Consider the following 25,262-nt stretch of genomic DNA (forward strand, 5'->3'; position numbering starts at 1 on the left):
ACTTTTGGAAAATTGAGATTAGTCCCGACTAATGGGTAGAACAGTGGATTGTGATTCGTTTGGGACCATTGCCATGGCGCTACAGCTTCGGTTGGATGATCATCTGCATTCGGATAGCCCGAGCGAGGTTAGCCGTCAGACAGCTCCCATGCACTAGCAGTGCGACCATGCAGCCACTGATGCTGGGAAACCAACCAAGATACGAGAAGAAGCCGCTGGGCATGTCCACCACGTTCGTCTCCATTTAGTGCACAGGAACTTCCAAGATAGTGCAACGTTCTGTCATGTGTTGGCGCAGACTGCGCTTCTCCCAAGCTGGTCTGACTGCCCACATTAATTCGGACTCCAGTTTCGCAACCTCAACTCTTCGTCTTTTCCTCTCGACAGTGGTACTGCGACCACAAAGTCCAGCTGGACACTAGCTAATCGACTGCTGGTGGTTCTGTACGTCACAACGCTTTCCTGGACACGTCACATCTCAACGACTTCGAGGCACCACGCGGAGCGGGACAGTATAGTGCAATATAGTAGTCACGGAACGAAACTGGAGAGGGATCGTCCAGCGCGACCACGAATGCTCTGTTAGGTTTTACTAAATTCTCGCGACATCATTACACGACAGCGATAATCCCGTGCACGCATCAAAGACGAGTTCGACTCAAATTTACGCGACCAAAATTATACTTGCCTTGTGACCTTACTGCACACCCTCGATTATGCAGCCTTGCACATATTGACCTCAGCTCTAGCATTGAAAGACACTGGAAGAGCAGAGGATTTAGGTGGAGAATTGACTCTGCCTACTCATACCGCGACAGCAACACACGGGCTGTTTCGTCTGCCAAAACAAAGGACGCAGGGACAGAGGCTGATTGACTTTACCAACAAGTGATTGAGGTGAGTAAGTTTCCGAGAAGTCTCTCTTTGTTTGTGGAGAATTTTGAGCCGTTGCGTTGTTGTCTACAGTTAGCGTACCCATCGCCTGCCTCATACCACAATTATTTTGTGCTTAGCCCAGAAGACCACAACGGCGAGCAGGTTTCCCCTGGGACATGCCTATGATACGCTCCTTACTCTCAGCTCATCCAGATCTGTGGAATTGTCAGTGAAGCAAATATGGCATTCAACTCTCTGCCAACCTCATACCTTCCCAGCATTCTTCCGTCTCCTGTATCTTGTTTGTATTCTCTTCCCATTCTATTAGATTAGCAAAAACATGGCTTCGAATCGTTCCGAGGACAGCGGACGAAGGCAGTCCTTAGCATATCATACTAAGCAGAGTGATCATAGTATCAGGTTAGCACCTCTTATTGCGCCCAAAAGCAAGTCCAACGACAAGTTACCCTCATTAGAGGAGCTGGGCCTGTCCGACGAACTTCTTGCATCTGCACGGGGTGTTTGTCCATCTCCTGCCGGGAACGTCGGAAATCAGGATTTGGTATTGAACGACAAGGTCCTCAGAGAATACAAGCTTCAACACGCTAAAGGTTGGAAGCTCTTCGTCATGCAAGCTCCTCCGAGAAACGAGAAGAGAGCGATCTTCACGCGCAGAACAATTGGTGGTCGCGACCTTGTCTACCGTCTCGATGTAGCTCAAGAGCCGAAACAAGCTCGTGCTTGCGGAAATGGAAACAAATGTGAGTCTCACGCGTCGCTTTGCTTGAAGCTGGCCACTAACTCCGGCCAGCTAGTGCCGATAGACGGCCAGTAGATCCTCCTCCTGTCGTGAAGATGACTATATTACATGGTGATATCGACATTACTGGCCACTACGATGCGGATTTCATGCTCTTCGCAACACTGGAATTCTCTCGACCAATTGCTAACGGAAACATACTTGCAACCAACCACTGCCCAGTCTTGGCAGGTAACCCATGTGTGGGGGCATCGTACTTGAGCAAACCATCAAATGCCGCTTACTTCATTTTCTCTGATCTTGCTGTGAGGCATGAAGGCTTCTACCGCTTGAAGTTCACTTTGCTAGAAGGACCAAAAAACCATGCCGATTTTGACCTCGACGCCTCGCTGGGCGTAGGACAAGGAATGTTCACCAGAACAGCTGTTTACACACCTCCATTTCAGGTGTGGAGTGCCAAGAAGTTTCCAGGTCTGGAACTGAGCACCGATCTAAGTCAGGTGCTTGCTGACCAAGGTTGTCGCGTTAGGATTCGTAGGGACGTCCGACAGCGAAGAGCCAGAGCTGATACCACAAGCAAGAAGGACGACGAACAACGAGCACTTCGAGCTATCAGCCATGATAGGAATGCTAGCACAGATAGTCCAGACTACTGGCCTAGACCTATGGCACCCTCCTCCGCCAATACACGCCGACCATCTGTGGATAGTCAATATGCTCTGGGTAACGCACATTCTCGGCAACAGTCTGTAGCCCAGTCGGCACTTCCCAGTCCAAACACAGCAGAAATGACACAGTACATGCCGAGACCGTACGAGGCTCCCACGCCTACTGCGTCTCTAGCCGCTGAATCGGGAGACATGTGGCAGCACCAGAGTCATATTGCATATAACATGCCACCTTTACATCGCACTTCGAGTTCCATGCAAGGACCACAGCAAGCAATGGCTGCGCCAGCACCACCATACACGACAAGCGGCAGGTATGGTTCCGCATCTTCCAATCCTTCTGATATGATGGCTGGATTACCCTCAATATCTGCCTTGATTCACCCGCCCAAACAGCCACGCCTCGAACATGGTGCATATGATGGCATTGTCTCACCCAAGACCGGCAAGCGCACTCTACGTCAACCTTCCGACGAGCGTGGTGCTTCTCTAAAAGATCGTGCTCGACCTAATTTACAACCCACATCCCTTCGAAGCCCCTACTCGGTGTATGGCGGTATTCAGAGCCACAGTGTACCCATGACCGGCGCAAACGACATCATTGAAGCAGGCGAAGGTAGTGATGATGGCGATGAAAGCGATGGTAGTGACGGTCTACTCAACACCACCACCTTCTACCGTCGTGCAGGTGGCGGCAAAAGCTATGTCCCAAACATGCAAACGAGCTCATCCCACGCTTGCTAGCAGCACACACTCGACCAGGAGGATGTCCAGGAGCCCGAAAAATGCGAGACGGTGGATGAGGCTGCCGATACCCGTCGAACAGCATCGCCATCGTCAAGCCCATCTGACCACGATCGAAGAGAATCTTAACACGAAACAGCACAATAACCCCTCACTTTGATCATACAATCTCACGACCTGGATGTCCATATTACATTAATTTTTAACGATCAGCACTTATGTAGCGCGGTGTTGGCACAACTCATCATTTTCTTCCCCGAATTCTGCCTTTCATTTATCTCAATCACGACCAAGATGTCACAGGATAATCGAAAGAGGGTATGCATCACAACATATTATATCGACGCTGTACATATCCAACGAAGGACTCTAACACTCCGGACTTGTCGATCAGCTCTATGTTCGTTGACAGCGTTCTTCAAGCGAAGCAAGCAGTCAGCTATATGAGGTGGTTGTCCCCGTTGTGGAAAGATCGCATCGTTGCACATTTTGGCATAGGCGTTGTTGGAAATTTTAGTTTAGTAGGTGTTAGCGAGTCCTTTCTGATTTTAGCCATGGAGGGAATGTCGCATTTGTCGATTACTTACTCGTACGACTCATTGCATATATGTACCTGAGTCCGAGTGCTGCAAAAGTACCGTTGCCTTTGAGATTAGCTCGGCATGGCTTTGGATATTTTGTGATGGAATTCATGTGATTAGCTATTTGATCTACAGAGAATTTGAACACAAGATAGGATATCGGTACAAAGTATACTGAAACACTATACACACACTCTTCGCTCCTAACCATCCGAACAGACATGTTGTCTGTACTTGGAGGCGGTATTGAAAAGGCTTCAGCAGGACCCCCTTAGAGTAGAACTCCTTTCCCTTGTGGGGTGGTGGCCCGGGAATGTAATGAAAATTTGGTCCCCACCTAGACAATCCAGGTGTTTCGCATAGTATAGAGATCAGGTTCTGAAATGAAAGCTCGATCGCGTTAGCCAAGTCATGTCTTGCGCGTAGTGGCCATGCTCACCTGTCACACTGTGCTCGTCTCAAATCCTAACCTATACCTTGAACATGACTTCTGTCACTCGATCAACTTCGTAGTATCCTCCTCTCGCTTGATCTCAACAACAGTCTCTTCCACCTCTTCTGCATCTCTCATGTCTGCATCGAGTATATCCGGCATTCTAAGACAGAACTCGAAAGATTGCCAAGCCAGATCCTGCTCTTCCTGGCTATGGTCCTTGTATTTGCCTGACAACCAGTTTTCGGCCCATCTGTCAATCTTGAGGAGTGCTTGGTCAATGCGGTCGCCAAAATCGGGTTCGTCCTGCGGCCGTCGAGGTGCAATAAGAGTGTTTGGATCCTGCTTGGTGTCTTCAGTGTTGACTTCAGGTTGTACTTGCAGATATGGCGGAGTTTGCTGCTTCCACTGCCTGAAGGACATATTGGAAAGACTGTGTAGGCTCGAAGAGTACGGCTTGTCGTGAAGAGTCGTGATCAAGTCGTTCCGAGGCTCTTGTTTGGTGGCGGTTGGCTTGTGTTTGTGAACGATCACAGGTTCTTTTCCACACTCCAAGGTAATCGCATCAGCTGTGTTCTGAAGATTGGGACTCAGCGTCGTGAGTGGGGATGAGTTCTGAACGGCCGTTCGTAGTAAGACATCTGAATATTGCACGTAGTGAGTCATGAAGCTACCACTATTATCATTAAAGCTGTTGGTAATAATCGTCGAGGTGGCAGGGGACGGAGAAGGTTTGGCGTTGGACTTCTGGGGTGGCTTTGTGGTTGATGTCTTAGCTGCCTTCTTCTTGACTTGCTTCCGCTGGTGCTTGTCGATGGAGGAAGCGGCAGTCGTCGTTTTCGATTGTTGCGACTTCCATTCCTGTGAGCCAACATGGTTCTTGACAGAGGAGGTGGCGGCACGGACGACCATGGCGTCTCTTCGTGTCGAATATCCCGCCTTGTATGATGCAGTACGATTCTTGCGAGAAAAGCCGGCTTGTGATCGGTAGAATCTGCCAATACTTCTATAAAGCATGTCGAGCTGTTCGAGTCCAGTATTGGAGGGATCGGGTACTTCGAGACAATCACCATGTTTGAAGTAATAGTTGAGGATGAGCAATTGAGTAACGACATGATTCTGGCTATCACACCAACCAGTGGCTTGGTTGAATTTGGATGTGCAGTGCTTGTGAAGGGTAGAAGGTTCCCATTCGTGTGATGGACTAGATTTGAGGAACTTGCTAGCCTTTTTGATAGCAGAAATTCATTCTTGTGTGAAGTCCTGATCTTGTGCCTGTGCTGGAGCCATGGCGGCAGTTACGTCCGCACGCCTCAGTTGCAAGTGCAGACGTGAAGCAAGAAGAAAAGCTGGTTTATGGAGAGTGTATGTTATGCAGGTAAAACAGCACGAAAGAGATGTAGAAGCAGAAATACCTGTTGTTGTTTTCAGGATCCACCGAAAGTGGTTGCAAATGTGGTAGGAACACGAGGTGATACCGACTGATAAAAAAAATGCTAGTGAAGACAACCTCAATTTGCTGTTCATCCACTACTAGTAGTTATGCTAACACTTCGGAATGCAACAGTGTGTCATAAACTAATAGGGGATACTGAGAAGTCTTTCATGCGTACGCACCTTTATCGTAAACCAATCTTCTTTACCATTGAGCTGCCAAAGTATAGTTCTGTCGAGGCTCTTTGACTCCTTCCTGTGCATAGCTCGTTCATCGAAGTTGTAGATAGACATGAGAGTTGCTTCTCACAATCAGGAAAGACGAGGTCACAACATAATGCTTGCACAGTAGTACGAATTAGTAACCAGGCCAGTATTGAAAGCACAGTGAACATGGACACCATTGAATTTACAGGCGGGAATAGCTCAGAAGACTGCCGAGACCAAGTGCGCTCGCATCAACTCTTTGGGCACCTGAATTTGTTATAGCTGACCGCGAAGTTGATGAGGGCAGATGAATAAATGATTGAGAACTAAACAAATGTGTAGAGCTGCTTTGAATTGCTTCCGCTACACAATACTACCGAATCTTTTCAAGCCACTAAGGGGGACAGCAACTGGCACTCCTGAACATGTGCCACAAATACACCAGCCACACTACGTCAGTGAAGATCGTCGGGTGTAAGAGCTTTCTCCGAATATTTGTAGTGAAGGATTGCAGCTGTGGAAATCGTCTCTCCTTCAAGCCAGTGGTTTCTGACATCTACTGTATGTCGTCTTACACAGGTTCGACTTACACGCATCGCAAACAACTATGAGAAGACCACCTAGATGACAGTAACGCCAATGCGACCACTCTCGACAATTTCGACTGCTGCGCTTTCACCATGGAAGAGACTATTACGCATCTTCGGGTCTCGACCAGATCAGAATCTATCTCTCCTTCCCATTAGAACTCTTGCCCAAGTTCGATCAGAATCATTGTCGGAACTCTGGTTTACAGCAGCCGTGCCTGCAGGCTCGACGCCACGGACTCAAGCGCAACAAGAACTTGGTGCTGGACCATTCGTCCGCTTGGATGGCATCAATGGTGGAAGGTCGCCTGGAGGTGACCAGAAGCCGCCTGACGAGCGGACGATGAAATTGGGAAAGAGTATGTGATAATAATCTTTGCCTTGCGAGGAGGAACTGACAAGATCTAGCACTACGAACGTTGTCCCCACTTCTACCGAACATTCTCACGACCCAACTGCCTCCCGAGATCGTCTCTCCCTACGTGACCCTACATCTCTTTCCCTCCACTCATCCACACTTACCAGTTGTAAAGGGCAAGATACCATACCGAGCTGCTCTTTGGACAGCACCCGTGGCTTGGGGTTGTGTTCCAGTCGTGGGCAATGTGAAGCTGGAAATTCTGAGCGAGAAGATGGTCCGCTCGGGCTATATTACTGCACCTTCGCATGTTGAGGCACACTGTGGTGGTCTTAGAGAGGAAAAGCTCGTGGTACGATGGAGGACAGAGCCGCGCAGGCATGGCAATGGTAAAGGCCATGCAGTGCAGTCAGCCACATCGGAATCTAGCGCAGTCGACAATGGAGGAATTAATAGAGGTCTAAGCACATTACTCGGAGGCGATAGACCTCTATTTGGTGGGGATGCTGGGTCGAACACATTCACTGGCTTGTTTGTATTCTCCTTCGACTCTGAAGGACGTATCGCGAACCACACCATCGAACACGCTGACGAGGCTGGTGGCTTTGACAAGACGAGCAAAGTCGTGACGCTTGCAGATTGGCTACTGGGCAAAGCTCGTTGGCGTGGGCTTAGAGAAGAGGATGCTCTGCCTGTTCCTGGGCTAGCATATAGGATGAAGGTCTGTAGGGACGAGATAAGAAAGCAAGACCGATGGGGAAGGAGACACTAGATGTGCTACAAGGGATTTTATATTCGATATCGACGATTCTATACTCAACTCATGCAAGCAAGCAGGCGTTAGGAAAATTGTGCACAGATCTATAGCTGTGTTCCTGCTCGGAGGGGTTTCCCCAGTGCACTGCGGGAACCCGTTCGGGCTGACTTCTCTGAGACACACATCTCAATTATATACAACAGCAGACTCTACTCGTGTCAATGGTCCTAAAAGTAAGGCAATCTACGTTTGCGGTGGATGTTGAGTGCCGTACAAAGTCGTATCTATGCTTCCCCGCATATCTTTATCTGGTGTTGTCGCAAACGCGGCTTGAGAGCTGCCTTTGGGACCAGTCATACCATTGCATAGATATCCATACAAACTTTTTGTCTCGTTATTGATAGTACAAAGACGGTTCCTCTAAAATGCTGCTATATTTTTGATGCGACGAATACGCGCCGAGCCAACGCTCGGTCTCCTCTGTCCAGCCCTCGAATGGCGAACTGCCGACTCGGTGATGTCGGTGCGATTTCGAACAAGCTATATCGCATTCAGTAAAAGATGTCTACATACGAGCCAGCGAAAGCAATCAGATGCTCGGTTTCATCGCTCAGATTTCTCGAATCAGCCCTTTACCGGCAGCTATGAGCCTGGTCTGCCCACTGGCGGGCCTCTTGGAGGCAACCATGTGTATGGTGTGCCACGTCTTACACCGAAGATGCTCAAGCAGCATCTAGACCAGTTTGTTGTCGGGCAAGAAAGAGCAAAGAAGATACTGAGTGTATCGGTCTTCAACCACTATCAGCGCATACAGGAGCTCCAAAGGCGCGAAGAGGAAGAGGAAGAGCTGGCCGCACAGAGGGAACGTCGTGAAAGACACCCAGTTGAGAGCGAATTCCCTGGTCAACAACCAACAATACGGATGGGAGGTCCGCCCGCAGGCTATATCCCGAAGCTAGGAACTTCACCGCTTGTGGATACGACACCCTTAACACTTGAGAAGTCGAATATCCTTCTGCTCGGACCGTCAGGCGTTGGAAAGACACTGATGGCTAAAACACTGGCTAGAGTCCTCGAGGTTCCCTTTTCCATGTCCGATTGCACACCTTTCACACAAGCAGGCTATATTGGTGAAGACGCTGAAGTCTGTGTGCACAGGTTACTGGCCGCAGCAAACTACGATGTTGAAAGAGCTGAGAGAGGTATTATTTGTCTTGACGAAGTAGACAAGATCGCGACTGCTAAGGTCAGCCATGGGAAGGACGTCTCGGGAGAGGGTGTCCAGCAAGCCTTGCTCAAGATAATAGAAGGCACTACAGTACAGGTGCAGGCAAAACCCGAAAAGAACGCGCCACGTGCTGGCGGTCAGTCTCAGACATATCCGACTAATAGCCCTTTAGGTGGGTCTGGGTCACCTGCGCCAACAAAAGGTGAGGTCTACAATGTGAGGACAGACAACATCCTGTTCATTTGCAGTGGTGCCTTTGTTGGCCTGCAGAAGCACGTTATGGACAGACTTGCCAAAGGTAGCATTGGCTTCGGAGCACAAGTACGATCTTCCACCAACCTGTTCCAGTCGGCCTCACGTGACCAGAAATCGACCACGAACAAGCCTATCCCTATTGTGCCCGGTTCAGAAGAGGAAGCACTATACAAGAAACACCTACCTTTCTTCACACCATCACCTATGCCTGAACAGACTAATCCCGACGGCTCTCCACTCGAGCCGAATTACTTTAATCCTCTTGACCTTGTAACACCTGCTGACCTCCAATCTTTTGGCTTCATACCTGAATTTGTTGGGCGAGTTCCAGTAACAGCCGCTCTAGCACCACTGACTCATGCCATGCTCCTTCGCATCCTTACAGAGCCTCGATCATCACTTGTCTCTCAGTACGTCACGCTCTTCTCATTATCTAACATCGAGCTTCGCTTCACCACACCTGCCTTACATGTCATCGCATCGAACGCTCTAGCAATGGGAACAGGAGCACGAGCGCTCCGCACAGAGATGGAAACCATCCTTGGAGACGCAATGTTCGAAGCTCCAGGAAGTAGCGTCAAATATGTGCTTGTCACTGAGAAAGTGGCCAAAAGGGAAGAAGGTGCTATCTACCTAGGTAGAGGCCAAGGTGGACGATTTCACGCTCTGATAGCGCAAGAAGAGGGCGAGTGGGAAGATAAGCAAAAAGCTAAGCAGGGTCATGATGCTGCTAGCTTCTCAGATTGGCGAAGCAAGGCTACTGTCGCGGTTGGAAGTGGTGGGTACGGGTAGCCATAGTGCTCGACGACTTCAGCAAGATCGATGAGACATGAATGGATGACTTTGTTTTTATTGCATACTAAGGCTCGGTGTCCCGGGATAGTTCTTCAATTGGTGCAACGCCACTACAAGCATGACCACACATTTAGGCTGGGCATGCGATTTCCTGACACACCTTGTGCTTGACTCAGCACAAGTGTACAAAAGCTACGATTGTCATCAGTCGCGCTGTGTTGACTTGCAAGCGTCCTTGTGCAGTGTTCTTTGGATTGTCTACTGCTAATTTCATGAGTAGGCAAACACAACCAGTAGACTTCACAGGCATAAATTCACCTTGTTCAATCGATATGTCTTCTCCTCCGTCACTTATGGGACTATCGTCAGAATGTCTTCTCCTAAACCAGATCCATCGACACAAAGGCCCAGGTCCAAGACTGCTGCTGGAGCAATTTAGAACCCAGACCAGGAGAGTGTTTCAGCTCGTCCTCAGGCCACGGACGCGATCAGATTTCCTGACATGCCTGCATCCTTCTACAACATCGATAACATGGTAAGCACAATACGCTACAGGCTTGTTTCAAGTAGCAACTAACACATTAGCATCAGTCTGAAACTCCAAAAGAATCTAGCACCCGTCCATCGTACGGCCACATCAGGCCAAACTCCTTCAATGCAACACTCAAAGAGAATCCAGATATCCTGCTTGACAAGATGTTGCGCTCCGGCGGTATCATGATCGGCGAGACCGACGACGAAGGTCAGCAACTCACACCACAACAAGCCTTGAAGCAGATTCTGGATGACCCTCGATGGACGCGTCGTATGCTTGAGGACTGGTTCAAGAAGGGACCTCCATCGAGGACTAGACCAGTCGCCTTTTCGCCTGATCCTGAGTTCAGAGCATTGTACCTGGTCATACTGAGCAAGCTGGAAGAGCAGAGCAAGGAGAAGTCGACATTGGATATAGCGACTGTGCCTGTGGAAGGGCCACGGACACGGGCTGAAGAAGAGGCTGCTGACCGAGATCTGATTAGACGTACGGGGGAACACTTTAGGAAGCAACAAGAAAGCAGGAATTTGTATTGAGCTGCTGTGTCAGTACTGCGAGGTCAACAGGAGCGAAACATTGGAGGAAGCGATCAGTTATGGTGGAGAAACAACGCATAAATATTTCGGAGAATAAAAATGGTCGTTTTGCAGACCAGTCGAGCAGTCTCTGAAGGAGCCTTTTCATGTGCAACTCCGAGAACAGGCACAGCGATTGTTGATGCTCGAAGCTTGTGCACAATCTTCTTCTCGTATGTGAGGTATTTCGAGATACAGCGATATGGACTGCAGCTCAAGGAGCTCTTTCTCTCGCCAGTAGAGTTCGGCCCGATTCACATGCTCGTGAGCTCTGATCATCAGGGTCCGTATTTCATTGGCTCGAATTGAGCGCATAACCCTGCCTGTTTGTGAGCTAGAGTTTTTGGCTCCCCCGCGTTTTGGTATCGCATTCGTATGGGACTGGTAAGAAATAGTTAATATTGTCGATCGTGGGTCAAGATTGTAGTGTATCGAAACGAAACCACATGTATTAACACAGAGCCGCAATTGCCCAACAGCGATTCCTGATCAACAAAACGACGTCAGATCTGAAGCTCGGTGGGTGGTGTTTTCGCTAGGCCTGTCCTCATTGCGAGATAATCTCAACACAAACATTAGTGCAAGCCCAATGCAGGGTTGAAGGAGAGGACAGAATAGAGATATTTGGACCAGCTGATATCCTTTGACAAAGATCAGAAGTTCTTAATTTACACCCCTGTTTACTTTACTGTCATTTGCGTATCAGAATTTTTAGGCTTGTACAACAACAACAGAACAATTCTCCTGAGGACACAACCACAATATGGATCCCACGAATGAGCAGTCAGCAAACAGCATAGCCGTAGCTCCTGCTGGTGGGAAAGTACCAGACGGTACAGGTGAGTGAGGACATGAGTGTAATTGTTGTATGAAGCTGACCCTTGCTAGGAATCATTGACCTTGACCCATGGCTGGGTGACTTCAGAGACGCATTGAAGAGCAGATTTGCCAAAGCGAAGCGTTGGATAGACACATTTGACCAGCATGAGGGAGGTCTTGAGAAGTTCTCCAGGGGATATGAAAAGTTCGGCTTCACCTTCGCAGATAATGGCGACATCACGTATCGAGAATGGGCACCCAATGCAACACAGGCCTACTTAACAGGCGACTTTAACGGCTGGAACCGAGATTCACATCCTATGACAAAGAACGCATATGGTGTCTGGGAGCTCGTATTGCCTGCAAGAGATGGCGTACCAGCGATAGCACATAACACAAAGATCAAGATCTCGATGGTAATACCTGGAGGAGAGAGGATTGAAAGACTGCCAGTCTGGATCACAAGAGTCACACAAGACCTCAACGTATCGCCTGTCTATGATGCAGTGTTGTGGAATCCTCCCAAGAGCGAACGCTACGTCTTCAAGCATCCACGACCCCCGAAGCCAGAATCGGTTCGAATCTACGAAGCCCACGTGGGTATTTCAACACCCGAGCTGAAGGTGGGCACATACAAAGAGTTTACACAAACCATGATCCCACGCATAAAATACCTTGGATACAACGTGATTCAGCTCATGGCGATTATGGAGCATGCCTACTATGCCAGTTTTGGCTATCAGGTTAACTCCTTCTTTGCTGCGAGTTCAAGATATGGCACTCCAGACGACTTGAAAGAGTTGATTGATACTGCTCATGCAAACGGCATCACGGTCTTGCTAGATGTGGTGCACTCACACGCAAGCAAGAATACACTGGATGGGTTGAACATGTTCGACGGCAGTGACCACCTCTACTTCCACGAAGGTGCTAAAGGTCGTCACGAGCTTTGGGACTCGAGAACGTTCAACTATGGCCACCACGAAGTTCTACGTTTCCTGCTATCGAATTTGCGCTTTTGGATGGACGAGTACCAGTTTGATGGGTTCCGCTTCGATGGCGTCACATCTATGCTGTACACTCACCACGGTATCGGCACGGGCTTCTCAGGTGGCTACCATGAGTACTTTGGTCCTTCTGTCGACGAGGATGGTGTTGTCTACCTAATGATTGCCAACGAGATGCTGCACAATCTATACCCATCGTGTATCACGATTGCCGAAGACGTCTCAGGTATGCCCGGTCTGTGTGTCAGACTCTCACTTGGAGGAGTCGGTTTCGACTACAGACTCGCCATGGCTGTACCCGACATGTACATCAAATTACTGAAAGAAAAGGACGACGACCAATGGGACCTTGGCAACATCGCGTTCACGCTAACTAACCGTCGCCATGGCGAGAAGACAATCGCATATGCAGAGTCGCACGATCAGGCGTTGGTCGGAGACAAGTCGCTCATGTTCTGGCTCGCCGATGCACAGATGTACACGAATATGTCGACATTGAGCGAATTCACTCCGGTCATCGAACGTGCGATGGCTCTACACAAGATGATCCGCCTAGTCACTCACAGCTTAGGTGGCGAGGGATATCTAAACTTCGAAGGTAATGAGTTTGGTCATCCAGAATGGCTCGACTTTCCACGAGCCGGCAACGACAATTCTTTCTGGTATGCGAGACGTCAACTTAACCTTACAGAAGACAAGCTGCTACGCTACAAGTTCCTTAACGACTTCGATCGTGCCATGCAACTCACTGAGGAAAAATACGGCTGGCTACACAGCCCACAGGCTTACATCTCGTTGAAGAACGAATCGGACAAAGTGCTCGTCTTTGAGCGTGCAGGTCTTCTATGGATCTTCAACTTCCACCCTTCGAAGTCGTTCACCGATTACCGGGTCGGCGTAGAGCAGGCAGGTGTCTACAGAGTTGTACTTGATTCAGATTGGATGGAGTTTGGAGGGTTCGGAAGGAACGATAGAAACACGAGATTCTTCACGACAGATATGCAGTGGAATGGCAGGAGCAATTTTACGCAGGTTTATATCCCGACGAGGACAGCATTGGTAAGTTCGAGATCGAGACTGGAATCTGTGAGAGTGAGAACTAACTTGGTTACAGGTACTTGCCCTCGAGAGCACGCTCTGAGCGACACTCTTTCTGGCAACTTGATTGTTGATTTTCAAGGTGGTGTTCTGACGGGCAGTCTTTGGGCACGGAGTATAGGCAGCACGCATAGTGCGGATCACGTCGAGGCCAAAGTCTAAAAATAGCGAGGAAAAAGGGAGGAGGTCATCATAGCTGCGTGTCAAGCTGAATACTGTCACAATTCTAAGTCTTCCACAATGAGCTCAGAGCTTGCTTAAGAAAACCATTGATCTAAATGTGCTACCTTGTCAAGTAATTGATTGTCGTAGTTGTTAGCACTAACTGATGCTACTAGTAGCGTATAGACGACTTAGCGTGTTTAATCCCGACGTGTTCCTCCACATTCAAGACTTGCTACCGACACTCCCTCTGGTTTAAATCTCTTTCATCAATGTCATGTACAACATGCTACTCGAAGCGAACAGCTGCAAGTCGTGCGGGTATTCATAAGTCCTCGTGGAGCCTGTCTATCTACACGACCTGCCTGTTTCATACCACCCAACAAATGTAGTACATTGACCCGCACTTATTACATCCATTGATTCCGTTCCATCTTCAGCATTCAACATTACTGAGAACAAACCGATTCTCTGAATATAGGTCCAAGGTATATTCGGACTCGACGTTGCCTGTCATGTATCGTGGCAGCGACGATATCCAATATCCATAATTACCCTCATCCAGCCTCCTCGAAGTAACCAGGGAACCACTTTCTGGTGAATTCAGGATTTTCCATCAGTCGCTCAGTCACATCTCGATGCAAATTCGTCTGCGCAGGCATTGTATTGATCACGGCAGCCTTGCTGTTTCTTCGAACCTTACACCACTCTGCTAACGCAAGTCCAAGTGCAGCACCATCTGCTCGCGCTTGACTTCCATATGCCTCAGCAGCGGCACATCTGACTTGCAGCTCGGCGAAGGAGTCGTTGAGTCTGATATTGGTCATATCTGCTTGGCGCTTCTCGTATTGTATACGATAAAATGCTTCTTGAAGAGCTGGAAGGTTGGTCATGTCGAGACCTGGTGGAGCTTTGTAATAGTTGGGGTTTGCTAGAGCTTCGATCGAGGTGGTTGGTCGCTCGGCCTTTCTCGTGGTGGGAATGGGACGGACAGCGTCTTCCGCAGTTTCTCGAGCATCTGAAAGTTCCATCGCATCATCTTCAGCATCGACGACGATGGGAGACAACAGCGTGGAACCTTTAGGAGGTGCGGTCACTGGCGTATGATATCGCTGGTCTTTCTTGGATGCGATAATGTTGTAGAACACACGGGGTGTTTGCGTGTCGAAGATGTTTGAGAAGTCGTCGTCTTCAGCCCAACGTCCACCAGCTTCATTCTCTTCCTCGCCGACAGGCTCACTGAGATTTCGGATAGCACCTCTGCGACCAGTGTATCGCATGAAGCCAGGTGTTTCACGAATCTGACCAGGTCTGGTGGCCCAAGTGTGGTGAGAGTCTCGAATGAACACTTCCAATGCTAAAGCGACATAGGTTCCATCCTCCTGCATATTCCACAAAGGCTCTCCTCGCTCCTTCGCCACATAGTCTATCAATGCTGTTCGAATGCGTCCGAACGCCGCTTGTCCCTCGGGCTCATTGAAGTCTGCTTCCAGGAAAATGTCACGGTTATTGTCAAAGTATTCTGTCACAAACTTGGCCATTAGGATGTATTTCGTGCGGCTTTCATAGCCAAGCAGAACGACGTATGTTTTCACTCTATTGCCTGTGCTCAGGAGTAGGTGCTCATAGGCATCGTGCCATTGATACTTCAGAGTACCTGTCGGATGAAGATGGCAGGGAGGCCGAGTCTTCGCAGTAGCGAATCGGGAACGTTTATTGCGACAATCACGATCTTCGATGGGGTCCGTGGCGGAGATAATCACTTCTGAAGTTCGTTCCACCTCTTGAAGTTTCGTATCTTTGTGCGCAGACTCTTGAATGACTGGCCCCAGGTACTCGGATAGCTGCTCTGACACGTGAGTGCCAGTCGTGGCCTCGCTATGTGCACAAGAGCTTGCGGCAGTGCTTTCCTTTCTGAACGGTTGGTTGTCAGCTCTTGTGCCCTCGCTGCTTGGTAGGTGTGGGTGCACCTCCACGAATTGATAGGGTATTAGCCAGACCATCTTGCAGAACGAGTTCACTTTTTTGAGATATTTGTTCCGAGTCGATCTTACGAAGACGGAGTTTCGAAGCTGGAGCGACCACAGTTTAGAGACTGTGTGAGAAGGGTAGGAAATTGGATGAAGACCGCGGAAACAGCGGAGGAGTTATCGACTTCGAAGTGGGATGTGACGAAAAGATCCACAGAAGAAACGATCAGTACAGGATAGGCCCAAGCTAAGTCGTCGCTGGCTCATTGTTCAGTGATAAGTGAAAGTGTTCATTGGTTGCGTGGAGAGAAGTCACAGCCATTTTAAGACGAGACGATACGAGCTAAGCACAGCCTTGTTGTTCGATCAAGCGTGCAATCACTTGTGTGAGGCCGCCGCGTTGTGGCAATCGTTTGCAACCTTTCAGGCAAGACGAGCTCTGCACTGCACTTCGAGCTGCTACCAGGCTGGAGGGAGCGAGCGCTTGCTAAAGACGGCGAGCTCGCTATTGAGGGCAGGCACGTCCTCGTCTCAGCTTCTCTCTTTCGCACAATTCGCGTTCCACATGCCGTGACTTTGAGCTTACCGCGGAGTGATGCAAACGGAGGACAGAATATTGACCCTCACTCGTAAGGTCGAATTGAGAGCGGTCTACCATCCATCTACCACCTGGCCATCCAGTCACGCCAGAAATCCGGCAAGCAGGAAACATGCATCAGCCATTTTTGTTCCTTGTCTCTGGTAGATCTAGCAAACCGTGCCTGACAAAGCAGGCACGCCACACAAGATGAATGCAAGTGCAAGTGTGCACTGTTGACATACTACGTTTAATTCACTTATGGCTTCACATGCTCGCACTGAGCGCTGCGCCGCATGGCAGCTTAGACGACTATGCCTTGATTGCCTGGCTTGCTTGCACACAGAAACCAAATACTAACCCAATTTGTTGGAGTGCAGAGCGAAAGAGCATCGAATTGAAGACTTCTGGAAGCAATAAATTGCGCCCATTATGGCACTCAACAACATCCGGTCCAACCACTTCGGCAACATGCCAGATCGTGCTACCAATCGTCCACAGATTCAGCCCAGCAACTACATCTGGAAATCTCCTCATGGAGAAGCTTTTCCGGGGTGGCAGCATCAGCTTATCCTGCATCTACTTGCAGTCGACCAGACCTGGAATGGCCCCTATGGCTTTGATTTCACTGTCGTCACAGCATGGCTCATGCAGCACTGGCCCTCATATATGGTCACACCGACTGTGCTTGGAACAATAGCTTGGGAGTATGTTTTTCTCCCAGAAGACGATAGAGCGATCTACAGGAATATGATACCAAATTTACCTCACTCGAGAGAAGTCAAATTCAGCGCTTTCACTTCCATCAGTAGCACAGTTGGAACTACGGCCATGCTTGATCCAAACTTGTTCCAAACGGCCGAAACCGATGTCATGGCTAACTATCAACATCATTCCATCTCAACTACTGCGAGTGTTCAAGCAGGAAGTGCACCTGGCCAGCCAAAAGGATCGACCGGAAGTGGTTCACAAAATGTGATGCGCAAGGACTTTCACTCTCGCCTGCCGAAAGTGCCAGATACTGTCACTAGCAGCGGCCACTTCCTGCCTGGCAGCAGTGACAGTCGACAATCAGACTTCGATAACAACTTTCGGTTTTCGCCAACTTCCAACATTACTTTCGACACAACATTTACCGTACCGTCGTCGCCCACAAAGATATTACCAACAGCTGTTATGCCATCTGCACCTCATAAATCCAATTCATCACCTTTCAGGTCATTTGAAGAACTGTCGTCTGCACAAGGTACACCCACGCCTAGTCGCACTCCAAGAACGAGCTTCTACGTGATCGACAAGTTGTTATTCGATCCCAACAAAGACAACATAGACAACCAACCACACAATACACTTGAGAAGGTTGCAGAACAACTCAACCTTCCATCAAAGCACGTTGAGGGCATAAAAGATGGTACAAACACGATCGACCAGGACGAAGAAGAGCTTGCTCACGCGACAATGGCTCCGCAAGGTCACAATCAGGCAACGAGCAGTAAGAAGCTGTCGACAGAAAATGAGTCGATAAAAGAAGAGGCCGCCACAACCGATGTCCAGTCGTCCAAGCCATCTATACCGTCGTTAGACACGGAAGCGAACCAAATGCCATCGAGCATACCGATCCTCCCACGTCCCGACTACACAAAGTACGTCCATATCGCAGGGGAAGACTGGATCATTCCATATTCGGAAGCTGATGCGTTCGCTGCCTGGTTCAACCCTCAAGTAGACCCAGTGCCAGAGAAGATCGAGGGATATTACTGGTATTGTGACAAATGCCACAATCCTGAGCACCAAAATCCTGGCAAAAACGTCCGTGGCAGGTACAGCGTCAAGAAATCGTTCGAGAAGCACATTCGTTCTGTACACAAGGTCAAGAAATGGCGACCTGTGCTGCCAGAACCTAAGAGGGAACAAACTGTCGTGGACCTTAGGCCTCAGGAGATACTGGGCAACATGGAAAGTCATGCTGATGAAGACAAGCGCGAGTTGGTCCATTCCACAATAGAGACAACAGTTGAAGACAGGGCAAACGATGACGAGATCGTTGTGAAAATGGACAATGGCGAAGAGGACCAGATCGTCGAAAAAGCCTCTACACTTCCTCCGACTTCGCTATCACCGAGCATAGAGAGCTACGATGACTTCTCGTACAAACCAGCAAATACCAAACGGAAGCTGTTCGAGAAGGAGCTAGAAGAGAGTCTGGTCAGCCCTAGCATAGCATCAACACTTGGCCGAGACAAGAGTGGATTCAGATTCGCTGATATCGATCCTCGAATAGTGAGCAGCCCCACCAAGCAGGGCGCAGATAAAGTGAGCGTGGTTCCAGGGAAAGGACGCGTTGCTTTCGCTGCGAAAGAAGATGTGAAGATCTTTGACGAAGAGTCTTCGCCAAGCAAGAAGCATGGCAAAGAGGACATAGACACACAAAAGAACATGCCGGCCAGTCCTGACAAGGAAGAGATGGAACTACGTTCGAGCAAGGCAACGCTAGTCAACCCATTGAAGAGGAATATCAACGAGGCTGATACTGGAAGTAGACTTCGGAGTGCCATGAAGAAGTAGGCTTCGTTGGAAGAGTCATCATTTGATCTGCTAGTCGGTCATACGGATGAAGACTTTTTGATTTAATCAGTTGAGCATGTCGATTTTCCACGAGACAAACGATGTCCCTTTGCTGTGATACGAATGAAGAATACTTAATCTCGCAAAATATTGGTAGCGCTTGATGTTGCCTCGCATGGGACGACACGACGCGTTCCACAGTATTCACGCGTTTTGGCGTGATAGTTTCGTGTTCCTCCCCCTGCCGTACCTCGACCCGAGGTAAGGTGTGCACAATTACAGACAGAGTTGACACCGAGAATAGGATAAGATGATAGCAAGTCTACCAGACGAGTTAGTCAATTCCATACAGCAACAAATCATATTCCGCCAGACGCAACTTCTGCAACTTTCGCTGTTCTATTCTGTACTGCGACTCTGCCAAACATCCTTGAACCTCCCACTGACCATTCACAGGATGGTTTTCCGAGCCCTGATGTACTCGTCGCATATGGACCAGAAGACGTAGCGAAACTCGAAACCATTCAACATGCGCTAACCAGCCGGAACATCCACTATGTGGTGGTCAATTGCAGGGAGTGTCTGTCCCAGCGACACCTGCTCAGCAAGATCTTTTCACGATGTGTGAAATCATTGGACTCTGAAGGCGCCCTGGAGGAGGCCAGATATGATCGTCTCGACAGTATTAACGCCCTCTTTGGGAACTTGAAAAAGTTACTGCAGCCAAGGGAAGAGAAATTGGTGGTCATTCTGGCATGCGCGGATCAGCAGCGAGGTGCAACAGCTACCTTATTTCCTGCTCTTGCGCGATTGTGCGACTCAGTGAGCTTGCCTTTCTCACGAGGAAGAAGCGAAATACTAACAGGCCACAGATACCCTGCTTATCCATCATCCTCACCTCAAGCGCGCCGCAACCACTCGCACTACACAAGGCTGGAATACCTTACCTATACTTTCCTCCTTTAAGGCGCAGCGAAGCTATAAAACTTCTGCTCCGGGATCCTCCACGGCTTCTACCAGATCCTCTTCCAGAGTATGCTCCAAGCATAAAGCAAGAAAGGTTACATAGTATCTACAACCAATTCGCAACGGTTGTATTTGATACGTTGATAGCACCGACTACGAACTCGATCGTCAAGTACAGACAGACAATCGAAAGGCTTTGGCCACGCTTTATCTGGCCCCTAGTATCTGGCGAGACGCCCACTGGAAGAAGCACAAATAACAACTGGGACTTTGCCCGACTTCTAAGCAGGAATCGAATACTCTTCCAGAACGAAGGTGAGGAGTCGTTACAAGAAAAACTAATCTCCGTCTCGAGCCTGCCGAGTACTTTCGAAGAGCTCGTATTGCATAAGGCGGAGCAGGATGAGAGATTAACTACACAGCCTGAGTCCGGTACATCTACGACATCAAAATCACCCTTCAAACCAGTACAGCTATCTGCTGCAGAACACCACACACCACAAGGCCCACCACTCCTCAAATTCTTCTCCACTCTGCTCCTCCTCTCCGCCTACTTAGCCTCCCACACCCACCCAAAGCACGATATAGTCCTCTTCTCCCGTCTCTCCAACGCCTCATCCACTAATCGTCGCAAAAAGAAGTACCTCGCCCGCTCCCGCGCAGGCGGAATCACCAAAACACCAACCAAATCGCCCTCCAAGAAGAACGCCTCAGCTCCCGACGGTGGCGACGACAACGACAACGATACCTTCAACACCACCCCAAGCAAAAAGCGCAAAACCTCAACCAAAGACCTCGGCCTCGCCCTCCCAACAACCAGCACCCCCAAAAAAGAACGCGCCGACCGCTCCATGCGCGCTATCTTCGAAAAAACATCCAATATCGCCCGCCCTTTTATCCTCGAACGCGCCATTGCGATCCTCCGCGCCATCCACCCCGACGGAATCAAGATGGGAAAGGGAATCGCGGACCGTGTGTACGCTGAACTTGCGGAGTTGGAGAGGTTGAGACTTGTGGTTAGGGCGGATGAGAGGGGGAAGGTTGCGGTTGAGGATCTTTTGGAGGAGCAGTGGAAGTGTCTTGTGGGCAGGGAGTGGGTTGTTGAGGCGGGGAGGGTATGGGGGGTGGGAATTGAGGGGTGGGAGGTTGAGTGATGGGATTTGAAGCGTGGGTATGTGTGTAGAGGAGAATCTAGGGAAGTGGTCAATCATAGTCTTGGTTTTTGTCTACTGCAGTCGGAGTTGTTGTTGGAGGTATACCCTTAGTAGTCATCTTACTTTCGTTCATTGGTCTAATTTCTGGCTGAGCCGAGTTACAATGGCTGACAAACACGGCATGATCATCAGCATCGAATCAGGTTGTTGCTCTCGAAAGATGATATTTCGTTGGAATCCGACACCCTAATGCCTGTCATATAGGCAGAGTTGGCCATGAAATACGACATGGGTCCAGTCAAAGGCCTGTAAACGATTCGGTAACATGTACTGGTACGTAGATACAGCCGAGGAGTTGTGATCATTTCCCAGAGAAGGAAATTGGATACCGCTGACAAAATGTACGTAACAACATTTGTGTTCAATGACCACTATTCCATACTAGAAGAAACTAACAATTCTCTTGTGCAAGAAGTTCACGACTCAATTTCGATCGTCTCAGCATAGAGAGAACACATATATACACAAAGGCAACTGTCTCGTCACGGAGCTTCGTGCCTGCTTCTTGTCGTCGTCACCTGTCTTTAAACTAGTACAGTAGTAGCGATGGTTTATCGAGCATGCTCAAATCACCCTTCGGGCTTCCAATCATACTTACGCCTTGTCCTGACATGCTGTCGCGGAACTCTACTTGGTTCGTGGGTGTTGTGTAGGTTGATAAAAATCCTCGCCAGTAACCGACTCGACGAATACTAAGCTCGACGGTCCGAGCTACTTCGAGACAGAAGCAGTGTTCGGCGCACCATCTGTTGACAGTGCTCCATTGCCTCTCCAGATCCCCACTGGAGGAGCAGTAGTAGCCGTGTGTTGATGAACATGTTCTGGTGTTTTGCCTACTGTCCATGCACGTCATTGCCCAATTGTGATGCTCAGTGAAGTCGCGCCGACTTGTTGGTGGTTGGTTAGCTCGCGAAGTCGCTGGTGAAGTGGAAGTCAGCTGTACTGAGTTGGTTTCTGGCAGATTTCGTCGCGGGATGTCTGACTCAGGATATTTGACTTGTTCGGGAGCAGATCGAGGTGGTATAAATCGTGGTGCATTGGGCTGCTGAAGAGTTGGTTGCCGAAAGAGAATGAGTGCAGGCTCGTTGGATACAGCTGGACTTGTAAGCACTGTTCCTAAAATGATGATTTCTTAAGCCGTGATTTGAAGTCATGTGCTTACTCGCAGCGGCACACCAAAGCAGGACCAAGAGAATGCCTGGATGCATGGTGGAAGTATAGTTCTCCTTGTTTGAAAACCTGATTCAGAGGAGGGAACAGAGACTGCTGGGAGGACGATGAACGACTAGTGTTCCTTTCCTGATAGGGCGACTTTGGGGTTCAATACAGAACGATAAGTAAGATCACCCACGACTTCCTTTTATGTGGACAACGATCTGAACGCATGAGTCAAGACTTTTAGGCCATGACACCGAATTGTGCACGGTTCTTAATGAGTACAGGCAACTTCGCCTGCCGATTTGTGTTCTTTGCTGTAGTTGTAAAACGGCGAAGTCTTAGCAACGCATGAAAACCATGAGAAAGCTTGTAGTCATCGATTGACGCTGTAAAGTCTTGCTTCGAGGTGGAAACAGAAGAAGCAAGACATAAACGTACAAATTTCATGACGATGTTGGATTGTATGCTTGACACACGAGTGTAGTGTGTTCGCTTGAAGGGGGGATGAGTGATCTCTAATCCAGGAGTCATGGTAGCTGCATTTGTAGTACGATTATCGTGACAACAGGTGGAAAGATCGCTCCTTCCGAGTAGAGCGTTTGCCAGAGTGCCGTAAGACAGTCTTCACTGTCGTGACAAGTAGACGGTCTTGCTTGATCTCACTGTGGATCAGAAGAGAGTTGCGTTTTCAAGTTTTTCTGAAAATGTCGTCTCTGGATCACAAACATATTGAGTAAGATAGGAGTTTCCCTATCTCAGGACAAGCCCGTTTCTAGCCACAGTCGTGGCTTCATTGACAACCTCGTTACAGATCAACTTAAACAGTCGATACCTCTCGGATATTACTCATTTGTTGTATCACTCTTCAGTCTCCTCGCTGTCGACAGCCCATTCACGGATCTGACCTGACCACGTTGCGGTAACAAGAGATTCCAGTCCATCACCAAAATGACCAGCGACGACACCGACAACGTGACCGAGGTCTGCACAAGATGTCAACGGCGAGGGCAGTATGGACCCCTTGGAGACGTCAAATAATGTTATGATATCGTTCTTGAAAGGAGTGTTCGACAATCGTGATGCCACTGCAGCAATGTTGTGACTGTGGATGTAGGTAAGAGAAGTCAGTGACCCGTACGATTCTGCTTGACGTTCCGGAGGAAAGCAGAAAGGTACTAGAGGTCGCGTTTCCTGCACCAAGGTCGGCAAACCACGCTTGCGCTTCTCCTTAGGGTAAGTAGTGGTTTTAGGCTGTGCTGGTTCTTTGAGATAGCGCAGATCGTAAAGAGCGACTGAGGACAACCCACTAACGATGACCTGCTCAGGCCGCCTGGTGACCGCAATACCAGTTATAGCCGAAGTATGTTTGAGTCGAGGAACGGTCCCCCTGGAGCGGAGATCGGTGAAATTGACTATACCTCGACGTTCGCCAGACATAACAACATTTGTGTCTTTCATCGAGAGAGTCATTTGCTCCTTCCTTACTAGGGGCTGTAAGGGCGCGGCGGCAAGGTCCGGACTGTATGCAAGACCATCTTCAGTTGCAAGAACGCAGCTACCATACCCAGGTAGGGCAGCGTCCCATATGGTGGTGTCAAGACCTAACTGCATTGCAGCATGACTGCCGAAGTGGGCGTACTCGAGATTGGACCCTGCATTTGCTTTGTTAGCGCTTCATTCGAGTTAAGTACCGTCGTCAAAAGAGGTCTTCATAACATGTGAACGAGCAGACTTCGCAAACCAGAACGCGGACATTCCAAATATTGACGAGCGAGCAGGGCCAGGCACGCCGAAAACCTGACCTCGTGCTTTGAACAAGCTTCCACCAGCAATGCATCGAAAACAAGACAACTAGAAATGCGAGTGTATGGAAGTTTGATGTAGTGGAATGAGACTTACTGCTAAACGTAAGGTATGTACCATCGCGAATGACTGTGCCTGTCCTATCAGGTACGGGCAGAATAGTCGCGTTATTCTGTGTCCTATCACCAGAACCTACCTCACGTATGTTCACTCCAAACGATGCTGTCGCTGTGAGGTATAGCGTGCCTTCTGCCGAGACCGTGAGGGACAGAGGGCGACTCTGAAAGTCAATCTGCCGATCGTGTAGATTCGAAGCATACAGACGAGTCATTGAATGAACATTCTGCCGCGGTGATGCACCATATCGAAGAGTCAGACTCAAATTGTCGTAGCAACCAGGATTCAGTCTGCGAATAAAGCTGCTTCGCTCTCGTTCTCGTCGATGTAGCGTGGCACGTTCGAGCCTGTCTCTCTCGATCTCAGCCAGGACAGCAGCTCTGCTGTGAGCTGTACCGGGTGGTGCAATGTGGTTCGGCTGGATTTTGAAGTATTTATTGCGCGTAGTATCGAAGTAATATCCCGGAATTTCTGGTCGTGGAGCCATGGTTGTTATGGTGGAAACTGTCGAGGCATCCGCTTGGCAGCTGGATCGACTGAGGGTAAAATAGCAAGCACTATGACCATCTTAAGGAATATTGGAATAGATAAAATGCCAATTCGTATGTTCTGAAGCTATAGTAGTACGGAGCGAAAGAAAGTGATAACTTTCGTTGTCGCCACTAGTGGAGCAGGAACGGAACAAAAGAACACGACTGACCAGTTACCCACAAATGTGCAACTTTACCGAACGGTGTTGAGATCAACTTCATTCTTGTCATTTCTACTCGAGTAGGCACTCGAGCCAAGAACGACTGTAGGTATACTTCCCATAACGAGCTTATTATCACTGCTTTCTCAGAATGCATGGCCAGCGCTTTTGTCAAGTGACCCGTCGCTTCTTCCTTAAACGTATAGCTCGCTCCTCGGAAGCTCTCTCTATCGTGCCTGCACATCCTTTCCTGAAGAGACATCTGTACAAGATGCTCCTTCCAACCGTTGTGTCGCCTCAAATCCTGCGAACCAGGTCTATA

At 49.1% G+C, this 25,262-nt stretch overlaps 10 protein-coding genes across 10 annotated transcripts; 7 read left to right on the forward strand and 3 right to left on the reverse strand.

Annotated features, from left to right (window-relative positions):
- Window positions 1–1,216: 1,216 nt before the first annotated feature.
- Window positions 1,217–3,048, forward strand: LTR64_004526 (uncharacterized protein; the record flags this gene model as incomplete). The annotated part of the gene is made up of 2 exons (XM_064898871.1): window positions 1,217–1,637; window positions 1,688–3,048. 2 exons carry the CDS (start codon window positions 1,217–1,219, stop codon window positions 3,046–3,048), a joined length of 1,782 nt encoding a protein of 593 aa, XP_064754828.1.
- A 1,074-nt stretch (window positions 3,049–4,122) lies between these two features.
- LTR64_004527 (uncharacterized protein) lies at window positions 4,123–5,135 on the reverse strand (the record flags this gene model as incomplete). Its single annotated transcript, XM_064898872.1, has 2 exons — window positions 4,123–5,085; window positions 5,133–5,135. 2 exons carry the CDS (start codon window positions 5,133–5,135, stop codon window positions 4,123–4,125), a joined length of 966 nt encoding a protein of 321 aa, XP_064754829.1.
- Window positions 5,136–6,342: 1,207 nt separating this feature from the next.
- Window positions 6,343–7,420, forward strand: LTR64_004528 (uncharacterized protein; the record flags this gene model as incomplete). The annotated part of the gene is made up of 2 exons (XM_064898873.1): window positions 6,343–6,649; window positions 6,699–7,420. 2 exons carry the CDS (start codon window positions 6,343–6,345, stop codon window positions 7,418–7,420), a joined length of 1,029 nt encoding a protein of 342 aa, XP_064754830.1.
- Window positions 7,421–7,922: 502 nt separating this feature from the next.
- On the forward strand, window positions 7,923–9,680 carry MCX1 (ATP-binding protein; the record flags this gene model as incomplete). Its single annotated transcript, XM_064898874.1, has 1 exon — window positions 7,923–9,680. One exon carries the CDS (start codon window positions 7,923–7,925, stop codon window positions 9,678–9,680), a length of 1,758 nt encoding a protein of 585 aa, XP_064754831.1.
- Window positions 9,681–10,185: 505 nt separating this feature from the next.
- On the forward strand, window positions 10,186–10,754 carry LTR64_004530 (uncharacterized protein; the record flags this gene model as incomplete). Its single annotated transcript, XM_064898875.1, has 2 exons — window positions 10,186–10,218; window positions 10,275–10,754. The coding sequence occupies 2 exons, from the start codon at window positions 10,186–10,188 to the stop codon at window positions 10,752–10,754; spliced, it is 513 nt and encodes a 170-aa protein (XP_064754832.1).
- An 802-nt stretch (window positions 10,755–11,556) lies between these two features.
- Window positions 11,557–13,760, forward strand: GLC3 (alpha-1,4-glucan branching enzyme; the record flags this gene model as incomplete). Its single annotated transcript, XM_064898876.1, has 3 exons — window positions 11,557–11,632; window positions 11,682–13,678; window positions 13,734–13,760. 3 exons carry the CDS (start codon window positions 11,557–11,559, stop codon window positions 13,758–13,760), a joined length of 2,100 nt encoding a protein of 699 aa, XP_064754833.1.
- Window positions 13,761–14,436: 676 nt separating this feature from the next.
- On the reverse strand, window positions 14,437–15,882 carry LTR64_004532 (uncharacterized protein; the record flags this gene model as incomplete). Its single annotated transcript, XM_064898877.1, has 1 exon — window positions 14,437–15,882. One exon carries the CDS (start codon window positions 15,880–15,882, stop codon window positions 14,437–14,439), a length of 1,446 nt encoding a protein of 481 aa, XP_064754834.1.
- Window positions 15,883–16,858: 976 nt separating this feature from the next.
- Window positions 16,859–18,991, forward strand: LTR64_004533 (uncharacterized protein; the record flags this gene model as incomplete). The annotated part of the gene is made up of 1 exon (XM_064898878.1): window positions 16,859–18,991. The coding sequence occupies one exon, from the start codon at window positions 16,859–16,861 to the stop codon at window positions 18,989–18,991; it is 2,133 nt and encodes a 710-aa protein (XP_064754835.1).
- A 310-nt stretch (window positions 18,992–19,301) lies between these two features.
- On the forward strand, window positions 19,302–21,111 carry LTR64_004534 (uncharacterized protein; the record flags this gene model as incomplete). The annotated part of the gene is made up of 3 exons (XM_064898879.1): window positions 19,302–19,397; window positions 19,448–19,813; window positions 19,864–21,111. The coding sequence occupies 3 exons, from the start codon at window positions 19,302–19,304 to the stop codon at window positions 21,109–21,111; spliced, it is 1,710 nt and encodes a 569-aa protein (XP_064754836.1).
- A 2,076-nt stretch (window positions 21,112–23,187) lies between these two features.
- On the reverse strand, window positions 23,188–24,736 carry LTR64_004535 (uncharacterized protein; the record flags this gene model as incomplete). Its single annotated transcript, XM_064898880.1, has 2 exons — window positions 23,188–23,981; window positions 24,229–24,736. The coding sequence occupies 2 exons, from the start codon at window positions 24,734–24,736 to the stop codon at window positions 23,188–23,190; spliced, it is 1,302 nt and encodes a 433-aa protein (XP_064754837.1).
- Between the last annotated feature and the right edge of the window lie 526 nt (window positions 24,737–25,262).

Source organism: Lithohypha guttulata, assembly GCF_036872675.1.
Source record: "Lithohypha guttulata strain CCFEE 5908 chromosome Unknown scaffold_3, whole genome shotgun sequence".
Classification (NCBI taxonomy): Eukaryota; Fungi; Ascomycota; class Eurotiomycetes; order Chaetothyriales; family Trichomeriaceae; genus Lithohypha; species Lithohypha guttulata.